Below are 15,107 nucleotides of genomic sequence, written 5' to 3'. Positions count from 1 at the left end.
GGAAGGCTGCTTTTTGGGATGACAACTGGATAGGACATGGTCCTCTAAAAGACCAATATCCTGATCTATATTTGTTAGCTTCAAATCCTCATGCCAAGGTGGAAGAAATAAGGGGACAACAGGGCTGTAATTTAAACTTTCGAAGACTGCTGAATGATTGGGAAGTGGATAGAGTTGCTACATTGATAAACCAAATTGACCAACTGCAAGGCCTCTCAGATTGCGAGGACTCTTTGGTATGGAAGGGGTCAAGAACCAGATATTTCTCGGTGAGCTCTGCTTACAAAAGCCTAATGGGCAACGCTCATTCTGATAGGAGTTGGCCTTGGAAACAAATTTGGAAGGTAAATGCATCCACAAAGGTGCTGTGCTTTGTATGGTTGGTGGCCAGAAAAGTTTGCTTGACTGATGAAAAACTTAAGAGAAGGGGATATCAACTGACCTCCAGATGCTATCTCTGTGGAAGGGAAGCAGAAGACAACTCCCACCTGTTTCTTCACTGTGTTGTTACCTCTCAACTGTGGCACATGTTTCTAAGTATTGTCAGAATGAACTAGGTCATGCCAAAAGATACATCCGACCTCTTGAGATGCTGGGCTGGTGTGACAAGTGGAGTCAGACAGAAGAAATGGTGGCAGAAGATCCCAGCCTGCATTTGGTGGTCAGTCTGGAACGAGAGGAACTCCAGATGTTTTGAGAATGTTAGCAACTCCATTCAGAAAATCAAAATGAACTGTTTAGTACTCTTTCTTTTTTGGTGTAAAGAATGCCCTGTAAATGATTGTGACTCCATACTTGATATCATAGAATCCTTGTAAGCTTTTTGTAGTGGGGGGATTATTTTACTTTTTTGGGGATGTATTCTGTCACTTTTAGCAGCACAAACTTTGTGTTGTTTTATATTTATAAAATGTTATCATTCTCAAAAAGAAATACAAGACAACCAATCAGAAATATCACGAAATCCTCCGCTCTTCGGGGTGCCCTTAGCGTCGAGGAACATGTACTAGGGTGTATGCACGATCTTTTAGATCATGAGCTGGCACAAAAGCAAGAAAATGACCTACCACTATTGCTATTATTTTCATTAATAAGCTAGAGAAATTAATGAGAGATTTCTTTGGGATGGGATGGATAGAGGAAAAAAAGAATATCTGATTAGTTGAGAAAGATCACTGCTCCGGTCAAACTAGACAGTTGGTTATACAAAGGTTTGTACCTATAATTGAGCTTTTCCAAAAGGAGGTATCAGGGTTTGCGTGGGAGGAAAACTCATTAAGGAAGATTTTGTATGGATGCTATGTATGGGATGATTTTGTAAAAAGGGATCATCAAGAATCAAGTTTAACTCCTCAAGGTTCATTGGCTTCTCAATAAGGAACGTTAAAACTTGTACAGTTTTGGCTTGATGTCAGTGTTTTGGAGAGCGAGAAGCGGAAAAAAGCGAGGAGGCCTCGCTTCACCGAAGCGAGAAGCGCGAAGCGAAGCGCGCGCTTTTTTCATGTGAAGCGCAATTTAACACATAAATAAAAAAAATTAAATAGGCATAGATAAATGACCAAGAACTCAATAAAAATAACATATTAAGCAAATGTTTCAATTCTTAAATCAAGAAATAAATAATAGATACTAAAACTAGATAGTCAATAATCCTCAAAAAGTCATAACATATTAAGCAAATGCAAAACAAAACAAAATCACAAGCTGGATCTCTTTTTTGGCTTGATGCCATTGAATAATAAGATTGAATTTACTACAATCAACAACCAAAAAAAAAAAAAAACAAAAAAAAAAACAGAACAGTTAAACAATGAACAGAGAATAACAGCAGAAATTTGGAAAAAACAGAGCACAAGCATAAATTAGAAAACAGGGCTGAACAGAGAAATGAGTTCTGAAAAAAATAAAAAAGAAGAAGAGAACAGAGTAGAGGAGTCGAACCAGTGAACAGTGAAGAACAGAAAAAAAAAAAAACAGAGTACACAGAAAAACAGAGCATAAATTAGGGCAGAACAGAGCAATAAAAACTGAAAAAAATAGAAAGAAGAAGAGAAAAAGGAGTCGAACAGTGAACAAGCAGAGAAAATCAGAAAAGGAAGAGAAGAGAAGAAAGAACTGAAGAAGAAGAGAAGAAGAGAAACTTACTCGAACAGTGTAGTCGTCGCTTGCAGCAGAGAAGCAGATGTCTGGAAGTATTGTGCGTAAGTGTATTTGCAAGTTTTTAAAAAAAAAACCCTAGCAGATGGCTGGACCTCGCTTAAGCGAGCTTTTCTGCGCTTTTTTTATCGCCTTGCTTCTCGCTTTTTAGGGTAAAGCGTACGCTTATTCATGTGAGTCGCGCTTTAGGGCAAAAAAGCGCAGGTCAGTCGCCTCGCCTCGCTTCTGCGCTTTAAGCGAGAAGTGTGCGCTTTTAATGTGGGGAGGCCACCTTGAAAGATGACTTTCCTCATCTGTTTTCTATTTTAATGAAAAAATATAGCAGCGCATGAAGTACTTAAAAGAGAGATCAAATTTCATTGAATGTGTCATTCAGAAAACAATTTCGCGAGTGGGAATATGAGTAAAAGAACATGAAATTTCTTGACATGTTCCATTCAGAAAGCACTTTCAACACTTTCAAGATTGGGAGTATGAGGAGGTGGAAGTATCACTTATGGCTTAATGGATCCAAGCAGTTGGGGAAGCTGTTAATACAGAAAGGCTCTTCTAAAATTTATTCAGTTATATCCTATTACAATTACTTAGTAAAAGGAAGAAGGCACTTAATAAGGCATCTTGTTTTCCGATGCCTAAGTTTGCTATGTTGGCAGCAAACTAAGAAGGAGAAGACTCGCTGTTGTTAGTTTTGTGTAGCAGAAAATTTTGCAGTTACTATTGCTTTTGATGCATTCTTAGCAGCAGGATTTGGAATTGGCTTTAATTTGCTCAGTAATTTGATGTAATATGTGTTGTTATCTTCTAGATTTCTTCAATGTCAAGTCGAGGTTGTGATATTTTTTTTATCATTCTATGTTTGACATAGGGTGTGCCAGCAAAAAGTGGTTGGGGAATGGCGGGAAGTGAGTCAAATCCTGCTTCTTTGCTTCGACTATATATTGATTATGGTCGTTATACTGAAGCGACTAATCTGCTTCTCGAGTACATTGAATCCTTTGCATCACTGGTAAGTTCTCATCCTTATTCCAAAGCATTTGAATGTCAATGGCTGCTGTTAGGGGTTTTTATTCTGTCTTCTGGGAAATTTGTCTACTGTTTCAGTCAAGCCATCTGCTTAGGTTCGATATAAAACTGTAGCACTTTTGGACATTTGTTGTACTTAGTGATGACGGTGAAGAACATTGTGCTGGTATCATCTCTCTGAGAGGACTTCTCTGTCCTAATGGTTTCTGTTATTTATACGGTAGTACAGTCCAGAGGATAAGATAGGGTTCCCATCTTAGGGCTTTATTCAACCACCCATTCTGTATATTGTCTATCCGCATTCTTGTGTACATAATATCCAAATTATCAAATGCAGTTAGTGGATAAATTTAACTGAAGTTTTAACATGTACAGATCTGTAGATCTCCTAATGTTGATACTTCTCGTGTCATGGATCTTGGGTCGCACTTTATGACATTTCAACTATAAAAATAATCCAGACATTTGTCGTGTACCTATTATGGAAAGCGTTTGGACTCTGTCTCTTTTGCTTTCTTCCGAATGGCATAATTGTCCGACACTACGTTCCTCAATCTTCAAAGGGTCATGATGTAGTGGGATCGTTTGGATTGTTACAACCTCTAGCAGATGGTTTGAAATTGATTCTAAAAGAACCTATTTCACCAAGTAGTTGTAATTTCTCCCTTTTTAGAATGGCTCCAGTGGCTACATTTATGTTAAGTTAAGTGGGCTTATTCTATTTCTGAAGTTAGACTTCCTGCCTTGACCTAGGCCTCACATCGATTGTTCTGTCCGGCTCCACACCAGATTTTATCTGGGATGAAGGACATTCTGATCGACCCGATTGGCTCTCGTTCTGGTTTGGCGGAAAGGTGAAAAGCTCAGTCTTTTTGGTTCTTGAGAATGGTCGCAGTCTAACCAGCTTTCTAACTTTAGGGGGGCTTGAACCTTTGGGTAGACTCTGCAGTCCTCACTGACCTCAGCGATTTCGATCGCGTCCAAAAGTTGAGGATGCAACTTTACAGTCCCAGTAGCTTCTCTTTAAGCTTCTTAACCGCGTGGGGCCTTTGGAGAAGCAAGTAATCCATTTCTATTTAATTGCCCTTATTCCGAAAGTCTAAAGTCCTTCCAATTTTCACCAATTCCGACCTACCTTTATTTATGGGATATTTGAAGGAGAGCATAATACCTGTTTCTCAACCACCCGCTTACTACAAGAATGTATCATGATGAGAATCAAAGCAGTCTTGTGAATGCCCTTCCCTTTATCATACTTCAGGAGGAAGAAATGGTGAATTGAGGTAGGAGGAAAAAGCTGCTGAGTAAATGACAACATCCAAAGTTTTGTCCGAGTACAACGAGAACACGATAGATAAGTGTTGGGGAAATGATTCATATGGTTGATTTCTTGGAGATTCTGGTTTACTTCATAGATCAAACCGAATGCAGATAATATTAGAAAATAAGTACTTACTAGGGAGTTGTATGATGGTCGAGATTGACTCGATCTCATGATATCGAGTCAATCTCGACCATCATACAACTCCCTAATAGTACTTATCTTCTCACATTATCTGCATTCTGTTTGATCTATGAAGTAAACCAGGATCTCTAAGAAATCTGCCAGTTCCATTTACATTATGCAATTTCCAACTTATCTCCCATCATAACTTACTCTGCTATCCTGTCTGTTAGGTTCATGCTTGTGCTAGACTTTTCCCATCTTCAATTAATACTTGTTTACTTTTTTGCTGCTACAAATCTTCATCTGTGGCAGGCTAGCATGGAAATAGAAGGATACTGATACTTCATATTTGCTCTGGCCATTGCCTAATAGCCTGTTTGGCCAAGCTGCAAAAATCAGCTTATTTGAGAAGTGCTTTTTCTCAAAATTTGGCTAATTAATTTGAAAAGCACTTCTGAGCAGCAATTAGTGTTTGGCCAAGCTTTTAAAAACTGCTTCTAAGTGTATTTTTCTCAAAAGTGCTTTTCAAAAAAGTGCTTTTGGAGAGAAGCTATTTTTTTCTGCTTCTCCAAAATTCCTTCTGCTTCTACTCAAAAGCATTTTTCTTTTCTTTTAAAAGCTTGGCCAAACACTTCAACTTTGAAAAACAAAAGCACTTTTTTTGAAAATAAGATGCTTTTGGTTTTGGAAAAGCTTGGCCAAACACTTCAACTTTGAAAAACAAAAGCACTTTTTTTGAAAATAAGATGCTTTTGGTTTTGAAAAAGCTTGGCCAAACACTTCAACTTTGAAAAACAAAAGCACTTTTTTTGAAAATAAGATGCTTTTGGTTTTGAAAAAGCTTGGCCAAACAGGCTATAAGTTGTGGTGTGTGATGCCAATGAATCTTATATCATCACAAAAGTCTTGGACACTTATCACAAACCTCCATCCCTCACCTCCAAATGAAAATGAAAAAACCCTATTGGTACCATATGGAGGACATTTTGAATCTTATTGTCCAGCTGATATCATGTTTGTGTACTTGTGGCCTGTATCGACAACTTTGTCATGGCACTCTTTTGTGCTTTACATCATTTTATTATTTATTCTGCTATCATGCTTCATTCCTACAGGTCTTTAGTAGCTATTCAATGTTTTTCAAAGTAGTCCAGTTTTTTGGTGCCCGTTTTTGGTTTTCTGTTTTATTTCTTGACATCTCTATTAGCCTTTTAATCAGATACAAGTATAACACAAGTGTTTGATGCATTATTTACTGATTGCAAGATCAACCAATTTTATTCTTGGCTATGTGCACATTTCTTAACAGCACTATCTGTTGCCATTACCTGCAGAGACCAGCTGATATTATTCGTCGTAAAAGGCCATTTGCAGTTTGGTTCCCATATTCTTTGATTGAGCGTTTATGGTGTCAACTTCAACAATCTATCAAATTAGGCCACATGGTTGATCAAAGTGAAAAGCTGAAAAAGTTGTTACAGGGTGCTCTAGTGAACCATCTACATCAAGTATGCTTTACTCTTAAAACTAGCTTTTTGAGATTGAATCTCCTTTCACTGCTTCGATTAATTTCCCTTTTGTTTCTTATCCTCAGCTTAAAGTGGATTCAGATGATGTGATGTCTTCTGCAGTCTAGTCGTTACTGCCAGTTCTCCAATCTGTTGGCTTCCATAGACTAGGCAGGATTAAGGAGCCATCGCTATCCCAAAAAAAGCAGGATGATGGTGTCTATAGTTTTGGATTTGGGTGGCACACAAACTTTTTAAGAAATCGAAGACAGTAGTTTGTTTTCCAAGTACTACTGACCTCTCCCGGCTCCTCCATCTGCAGAAATGTACTGTTCACATTGGAAGGTGTGTTTTGAAATACAAGGCACCACCTCTAGAACACTTTCCAACCCTCCCCTAAACCATGGGATAACAGGAAAAAAATGCGTATGCACTCTTATCTGGAATATCCCCTAGTTGATAATGAGTTATGGGGGATGTTTTTCTTGTTGTAACTCTAACATGGGTAGGTATGTAAATTCCAATTTGGGGCAGCTGATCGGCCACTTATAGCCAAGTCAATGAATGTATCAGGTGTAATTTTGTAGATTTAACTTGGAAAGATCTAATGTATTGTTCAAGTGCTTGAGTTTCTTTTTTATATAATGATTTATTTCCTAGTTTACTTAGCTCCACCAGCTAGCAAAATTTATGCGGTTTAAATTCTGTCCTCCGGAACATTGTGTTGTCTCCTTTGGTACAGTAAAGATATGCGATCAAATTGCGTTTGTTAAACAACATTCAATCGGTTTTGCATCTTTTAAGTAGGAGTAAACCGAAAACCAAACCAAATCGACCAAAAAAATTGATACTTTTTTGGTTTGGTTTGGTTTTGGTTTTGAATTTTAAAAACCGATCAAATTTGGTTTGGTTTTGGTTTTAATCAAAAAGTAACCAGAAAAAAAATCGAATCAAACTGACTATAGAAGTAGCTATTTATAATTTATTATTTCACCTAACTATATGTATATTTTTATACAAAGTTTCTAAAATTTTATGGTACATATTAATCGTTTGCACTTTTAGTCTACATGTTATATTTTTATACAAAGTTTCTAAAATTTTATGGTTTGACAGTGTTACATTAAAAATGTAGCCGTCGGAATATGTGTTTGGTAATGTATGTCTCGTATATTTAAGAAAAAATTGATAAATAACCGAAAAAATCTAAAATCTGACATAAACCGAATCGATAAAAAATCGACTTAATTGATTTGGTTTGATTTCAATATTTGAAAAATCGACTTACTTGATTTGGTTTAAAAATCGATCCAAACCGAACCACAAACAGCCCTGCTTTTAAGCATTAGAGTTTTCAGATTGTTGAAAATAATGAAAAAAATTCAAGTGCAAGTCCCAACAGCTCTTTCATTATCCTGTATTTTGTATAAGATCAAATATTTTACTATGCTTGAATGTTTGTGAGTTGTGGAAAAGTCCATTAATGGTGGCATAATTCAACTTCTAGAAGTATATTCAATGCAAAGTCAATGAACGAAATCTTTAATCCCTTCGCAGCTTTTTACACCATATTTAAATATCTATCAAAACTTTCTGCCCCGCGGAGTAATTAACTTATTACGGTTTATTAAGTAAGAATCCCTGTCAAGATAAACATGAGGTATTATAAAAGGTTGGGAAAAAGTGACCAAATGAAATAAGTTTGGGAAAAAATATTTAATCTCTTAGCTCCTATGGATGCCAAATCTTAAAAGTTAAAATGCCAGACTAATATGAACGCACACACTAATTCTAGTTGGTCGCATTTTTACTAATAAGATTATTTTATTTGATCAACGCCATAAATCTATTATTACTATATAATTTGGTATAGCAATTACCATATAAAATTATCTGAAATTGGGCAAATTCAATTATGAGTCACTTCTCCATCCATGAACTAACCTATTTCTGTTATAACCGTGGTGTCCAGGTCAACTTGCACATATTTTAACTAATTTCACGGATTATTTGCTCCCTATCTATCAATAGGGGTGGGCGTTCGTGCAGTTCGGATTTCATTTAAAAATTTCGGTTTAGATTTTCAGTTTTCGGATTGAAGAAATGACAATCCAAATCCAATCCAAATAAGTTCGGATTGGATCAGATTTTTTAAGTTCGGTTTCAGATTAATCAGTTTGGATATTTTGAATTTTCGATTTTGAGCTTATAAGTTGAGATGTTTCTTCTTTTTATAAAAATGAATATTCAAATGAAGTAGTCATATTAAATTGTCTGAAAAGTTCCTCATTCTCACCGCAATCATCCAAAAAACGTATTAAAGTAATGAAATTATTATCAAAAAAATATAATAGAGACATTAATACGACCGATAAGAAGTAGAAATAGTAAAACCATATCCAAATAGAAAGTATTCTCATAGTAACTTAGTAATTAATATTGAATATATGAGATAATATCTAATGGGTAGGGTATTGAACTTATTACTATTGACATATGGATAATGGACTAAATATAAAGTATAAGAATTTCGAATTTTCGGATATCCAAAAATTCGAAGAACCAAATCCAATATCCCATCCGAAATCCAAAAATTTTAAAAATTAAATTCAAAATCCAATCCGAAATCCGAAAATCCAAACTAAAAATTCAAAAAATTCGAATTTTTGTTTGGATTTCGGGTTTGCTCAAACTATGCCCATCCCTGTCTATCAAGGCTTGAACAAAGAAGAAATTTCAGGTTCTCAAACCATTTCATTGACCACTGGACCACACTCTTGGATAAACAAACCTATATTGACAAAAAAAAAGTGTAGGCCACTAATGATGCAAAATTGAGTTGATTTGTCTATAGCATATGCCCATTTATATGCCATTCAAAAAAGAAGCACTATCCCAAAAATAAAATACCAAGCAATCAATTTGGAAGTCGCATTCACAACATGATCAAGTTTGGTTAACCAAAAGAAACTTCTCTAATTCACTTTTATGTTCTCATTTTCCTTCCAAACTCAGTTCCCAAGCATAAAGAAACTACTTATTACTATTCCTTTAAAACTCTTATGTATTTTGATTGAATTAGATCGTGTTTCTAAGCTATTAATTAATTCTAAACTATCTTGTGTACCAAGCTATTTGAAGATCGAACTTCTTGCATTATTTTTTTCATTGTCCCTATACTTATAGCCTATTTAGCCAAGCTGAAAAAATCTGCTTATTTTGATAAGTGCTTTTTTCAAAAAATGCTTTTCGAAAAAGTACTTTGGGAGAGAAGCCGTTTGTGTTTGGCTAATCAATCTGAAAAACACTTTTGAACAATAATTTGTGTTTTGCCAAGCTTTTCAAAAATTGCTTTTAAGTATCAAATTACGAATAAGGACATGATTAGATTTACTTAATAGTTAATATTATATGAATAAATAAATAATTTCAAATATTTATTATTAAAGATAATAATTAAGTTTTTTTTAATTTAAGTAAACATGAAAATAAATTTAAAAAGTACTTTAATTCTTTCAAGATAATTTAATTATATCAAAAAATTATTTAACAAATATAAAAACATTCATCTCAAAAGTCACCATATATTAGAAATCTATCCTAAAAATAAAAAGAAATATTTATACATTAGGAAAGTTCAATAATATAATCTCTAATTCTAATTAGTATTAGGTTTAAAATAAGTAAGATTATTTTGACATATACCATATTTTGCTAAGAGTATTTTTGGTAAGAAGAATAGTCAAAACTACTTCTGCTTCTGGGGAGAAGCTACTTTTTTCTGCTTCTCTAAAACTGTTTCTATTTCTTCCCAAAAATACTTTTTTTCCCAAAAAAACTTGGCCAAACACCTCAAGTTGAGAAAAAGTGCTTTTTGAGGATAAAAATACTTTTGGTGTGGGGAGAAGCTTGGCCAAATAGGCTATTATTCTCACACTTTCCATCCATAATTGTCAAAATATTTAAAACACGAAATGTAATTCAATTTTTTACTACTATTTATTATCCTTATAATTACACTACTTACTTTAAGAGATAAAATCAATACCTTCATTAGCAAGGAATAAGTCGTCATCCTTTATTTGAAAAATATTTCAGATTTTAAAATCTTGACAAAACCATAAAAGGAAGGAAAAAAAGGAAGAAAAATAGTCGAAGGCAAGTTAGGGAAATTCTTCACGGAACGACAATATTCAAAAAAATAAAATAAAAGGAAACCAATTTATTGACGAAAAAGGAAAAGCAGCAGAAGAAAAAAGCAAAATTAGAAAACCAAGAAAGCGCCTGGGAAAGCACTACACCTTACACATTACCAACTACACTGAATATTCTCTAATTAGTGGTACTCGCCGGGAAACTTCTTCTTTTCCGGTCACCGGTAATTTTTCTTGAAAACCCTTTTACTGTTTTTATGTGGTTATGGGTTCACTTTGATCATCTTCTGACTACTGCTAAAGCTTTGATCTTTTGGTTTCTGCTCATTTACATGGTGAAAATTAGAACTATAAATTATAAGAAAACAATGATAAAACCTACAACAGCAGCTTATAAAAGCATGATTTTTTTGTTTGTGGGTTATGGTTACAATGTATTCTTTAGATAGAAAGTGGGGTTTCATATACTTTCCTTATTGTAGATTTATCAACAAAAAAAAAAATTGCTTTATTTTGGAAAATTTCTTTTTCTTGGTATGTTTTGTTTGAACTTTGATGAGTACAGTGGAGCTCAGGAATTATATATTGTTCAAGTGTTAAGCCTTAGTTTAAACCCCACCTGGTTTAAGTGTTCAGCAATTTGAAGTATCATTTGTTTGTAGTTTCAGTTCTAGAGTTCAATTTGATGAGCATTGAGCTTGTTCAAATGGGAGAAATGTTGTTGTGTTTTGCCTTCTGTTTCCAATTTTTCTTTGTTGATCGATCTTTCCGCTTACATGCATGCCTTTGGTGGTATTACTTCTTTATGTACTCAGGACCAAGAATGGTACTAGTTTTTGTTGGAACTACATATGCAAAAACTACTAATATCTAAAAGAAATTCCTTTTGTTTTTTGATTTTTTTAAATTATTATCATATTGGGGGTTAGGGAGGAGGGAGGTGGAGAATAAAATACGGCAATATGAACCTTCACCGACATGGTAAAAGGTGCGTAAACTCATCAAGTAAACTATACCCTAATCCCCCTTGACGGAATTCCTTCACTTGGTGTAAGTGAAGCATGTAGCTGGACATTAACAGCATAGTATTCAATTATATCAATGGAAAATTCCCTAGCTCATTGGCTGACTAGCTTATTACCTCGTGTCAAACTGAAAATGAGTTCCGTCGCAATTTTAACTTTAATTTTCTGCCTGTAAAATTCTTTGTTGGATCAGTTGTTTAAACTATAGACACATTACTTAGACAGTTTGACTGTTGCAAGCTGTTGTTACCCGAAGATTTGCTGCAAAGAGAACTTTCTACTAGATGGTGTAACATAATCTGACAGTTCAAAATGACGTCTTGCTCCTAATATCTGAGCTGCAAGCTTTAACTTGAACGTTATTGAGCTACCTAAGAATTGGCATGTGAGAAATAAGTTGATATGTCCAGTTGGAAGCTACTAGTAGTCCAGTGTATCTGTTAAAAATATATCTTCGGTCCTTTGCTCAGAGGAATTTCAGGATCTTGGAGCCATTGACTCTAAATTCTGAGAGGTTTAGAGTTTTTAATTGTTGACCTGTCATAGCTTTTAAATAGGCTGTTGTGTATATTCTTCCTCCTAGGAAAATTGTTATCACCTTTATCATGCTTCTTTAGTACCTTTATTAGGTTATAGGCATACAGAATTTGGAGTCCCGAATTTTTAGCTTTGTCTAGATTGATCCTTTTCAGGACAGAGACTCTGGGTAAGGAATTTTACAACTCAGCAAGTCATTTGAATCCATCATTTTAATTTGTTGAGAAGTCTGAATTATAATGATACTTGATATAAGCTAAGTTTGGTGTTATCAATTTCCTTCTTTCCATTATTTTGGCATGTATTGGGGTAGGATAGTGGGGGTGGATGGCTCAAAAGTTGAATCTCATTATGTTAAGAGGAATCAGTGTTATAAATTACTTGGTCTCCACACTCCACAGTTTCATTGCTTACCTTATGCAAGACCAATGATGAAACTGTACGCTCTAGGTTCTTTCTTGAGTAAATTTTAGCAGGTCTGTGTAACTGTAACACCATAACTTGAAGGTGCTTGAAAGGGAAATGTCAAACCAAAATTTTTGCCTCAACTACTTTTAATGTCTGGTCCGTGGTGCTGCTACTTATTCTTGGCCTTCTAAGGAAATAGGAGCACAACTTATCCCAAAAGTGGGGTTGAGGCTGTTAGGACATGGCTCCTATCTTGGTGCTACTGTGAATTCTGTTAGGGGATTCTTTTTCTGGATAATTTCCATTAATGGATTTTATGGAGAAGAATACTACTCCCTTTGTTTTCTGTGTCGAGATACGTGTCTGTCTCTTTTGTCAGGTATAGATGTATGCATGATTGTTGGTGGAATGGAGTTGTTTATATTTTCAGCTATTGGCTAGTGGTTCATTTTTTGGGGGTTTATTGCAAAAAGCAGACTAGGTTTGGTATAGTTGGGCTAATCTGAACCAAGTTCAGTAACAAATATGCTCATATTGCGGTTTTAAATAATAGTTACCATTTCATATGATTATCTTGATAAGTAATGGAACTTTTTTTCCTCTTCATCCTTTTTATCTTTCATTACGATGCAATATGGCCCGCGGAATTCTGAATAAGTATGAGAATATCTTCAGTGTCTATGAGTAGATATTTGAATTTGTTCATCTGTCTTTTCATCTGACAGCTTTCTGGTGTCGAACAATGATGCCAGAGTCAACTGATGATTCAGACAAAGCCCACACTAACCGCGAGGGTCAAGTAAAGGAAGACAGCGAGTATGCGAGGCTTGTTATAAGAAATGAAGGAACAGCTGAAGTTGAAACTTCACAATGCCAATCACTGTCCAGAAGAGAGTCTATTGTATGGTGGATCAAGGCCATTGTTGGTTGTATTTTCACTGTGATAATACTACTAGTTTTCATAAAATGGGGAGCGCCCTTCCTTTTTCAGAAGGTACTCCTAATTTTTGTTTAGCTCATATTATCTATATACTCCCTATGTTCCTGTTTGGTCGGTGCTCTTTCATTTTTTTCCCATCCAAAAAGATTGACGCATTTCCATCTTTAGAAACTCGGTACTTTAACATTCCACTTGATATGGACATGACTTGTAGGCTCACTGAGTGTAAAACAAATTGTTTGGTACAAGGGTATTTTTGGTATTTCATGCATGTGTAGCTTATGCTTCAAAGTCTCTCTTTCTTTCTTAAATTTTTGTCCAGTCAGACAATGCCATGGTTTTTGCTTGACTTGTAAGCATATGTGTGTCTTCCTATGTTGATTAAAATTCAATGGATGGCTTGAAATTCTGGGAGATTAGATCATGTTATGTTAACAGATGTTACATTGCAGTGCATATAGTATTTCTAGGCACTAATGAATATGTGCTATTTAGTCCTTTAAATCGGGTATCTGCCTATTAATTTGATTCGTTTTGTGAGCTGCACCAAAAATATTGATAATGAATATGGAGGTGGAGAAAGCTAACACCTTTCTCGTTATTTGTCAAAGTAGAAAATAGTGTGATTTAGCTCAAGATTCTTAGACACGGGACTCTATCTGTAGCTTATAAGTGCATTACTCTTGCAATAGATATTTTGTTTTTCTTCTTCTGTTTCTTAGTGTAGAAGATGTATAAGGTTTCCTTGTTAATCATTGCATTCTTAAATTTACAGATTCTAATTCCAATCCTACAATGGGAAGCCACTGCATTTGGCCGTCCAGTGCTTGCTCTCGTACTTGTAGCTTCTTTGGCACTGTTTCCGGTATTCCTAATTCCTTCTGGACCATCAATGTGGCTCGCTGGAATGATCTTTGGATATGGTCTTGGATTTGTTATTATAATGGCTGGAACAACAGTTGGGATGACCCTGCCATATTTCGTTGGTTTGCTTTTCCGAGATAGAATTCATGTGAGATACCTTCATGTCTTGTCTAGTTTATTAGTTCATTGGTCTTGTGGACTGGTAATAGTAATTTCCTGTATTGTGCTTCATGCTGTTTAGTTGATTGCATCTGCAGCAATGGTTAAAGAGATGGCCTCAGAAGGCAGCCATGATTAGACTGGTGGGAGAAGGGAGTTGGTTTCATCAATTCCGTGTGGTTGCAGTATTTAGGATTTCACCATTTCCGTACACAATCTTCAATTATGCAGTGGTAGTGACAAGGATGAGGTTCTGGCCTTATTTTTGTGGATCTATAGCAGGAATGATTCCCGAATCCTTCATTTATATCTACAGGTAAATACCCCACACTGCACCCCTCCCTTCTTTTCTATGTTTATTTGCTTATGTTGTCTTCCTGCAATTTGTATTCAGTGGTCGGCTAATGCGGACATTTGCGGATGTGCAATATGGGAACCATCACCTGACTAGAGTTGAGATTGTCTATAATGTTATTTCATTCATTATAGCAGTTATCATTATAGTGGCATTCACAGTCTACGCCAAGAGGACACTGAGTCAACTTGAAAGTGAAGAAGAAAACAATGAAGGCTCTGCCTCTAACCTTGGGAGGTTAGAAATGGAACCTCTCCCGACTGAAAACTCCAAGCATCCTAGTTTTTGCTCAACTTTGTAGTAAGGAATGTTAACCCTCAACTGTCTGGGGAACTAGTGTAAATAATTTGAGTTGGAGCGGCATGTTTTATATATCCCTCCATATTTGTATCTAGAAATCGAAAGATGCTTATTGAGAAAAAAAAGTGTTATGTAACTAGAGCTGATGCCTGACTAATTGATCCTGGAAAATGAAGACAACACTTGATTGTGGAGCATGAACATCTCTCCCTCTCTCTCAGCGCAAAGAC

The 15,107-nt window shown here is 35.5% G+C and overlaps 2 protein-coding genes across 5 annotated transcripts in view; both read left to right on the top strand.

Annotated features, from left to right (window-relative positions):
• LOC107792899 (nuclear pore complex protein NUP160) overlaps positions 1-6,799 on the top strand; it is a 33,347-nt gene extending 26,548 nt beyond the window's left edge. For all 4 annotated transcript variants that reach the window (XM_075238616.1, XM_075238615.1, XM_075238618.1 and 1 more), the window contains 3 exons: positions 3,023-3,163; positions 5,962-6,135; positions 6,222-6,799. In XM_075238616.1, coding sequence (XP_075094717.1) covers positions 3,023-3,163; positions 5,962-6,135; positions 6,222-6,263 — 357 coding nt within the window. In that variant the 3' untranslated portion in view covers positions 6,264-6,799. The remainder of the gene's footprint in view (positions 1-3,022; positions 3,164-5,961; positions 6,136-6,221) is intronic.
• A 3,572-nt stretch (positions 6,800-10,371) lies between these two features.
• Positions 10,372-15,078, top strand: LOC107792903 (uncharacterized). Its single transcript, XM_016615164.2, has 5 exons — positions 10,372-10,513; positions 12,985-13,253; positions 13,975-14,211; positions 14,321-14,538; positions 14,617-15,078. The coding sequence occupies exons 2-5, from the start codon at positions 13,002-13,004 to the stop codon at positions 14,876-14,878; spliced, it is 969 nt and encodes a 322-aa protein (XP_016470650.1). The 5' UTR covers positions 10,372-10,513; positions 12,985-13,001; the 3' UTR covers positions 14,879-15,078.
• Positions 15,079-15,107: the final 29 nt, after the last annotated feature.

The sequence above is a fragment of the Nicotiana tabacum genome, chromosome 19, assembly GCF_000715075.1.
Source record: "Nicotiana tabacum cultivar K326 chromosome 19, ASM71507v2, whole genome shotgun sequence".
In the NCBI taxonomy this organism is placed as follows: Eukaryota; Viridiplantae; Streptophyta; class Magnoliopsida; order Solanales; family Solanaceae; genus Nicotiana; species Nicotiana tabacum.
The sequence above is the reverse complement of the archived record's forward strand: the minus strand, read 5'-3'. Positions and strand labels throughout refer to the sequence as shown.

Bases quoted from the DNA above. Each gene is read 5' to 3' on its own strand.
- LOC107792903 (XM_016615164.2), top strand. From the start codon at position 13,002: ATGATGCCAGAGTCAACTGATGATTCAGACAAAGCCCACACTAACCGC. The intron at 13,254-13,974 runs GTACTCCTAATT...TTAAATTTACAG, and splicing joins CGCCCTTCCTTTTTCAGAAG to ATTCTAATTCCAATCCTACA. The intron at 14,539-14,616 runs GTAAATACCCCA...ATTTGTATTCAG, and splicing joins TCCTTCATTTATATCTACAG to TGGTCGGCTAATGCGGACAT.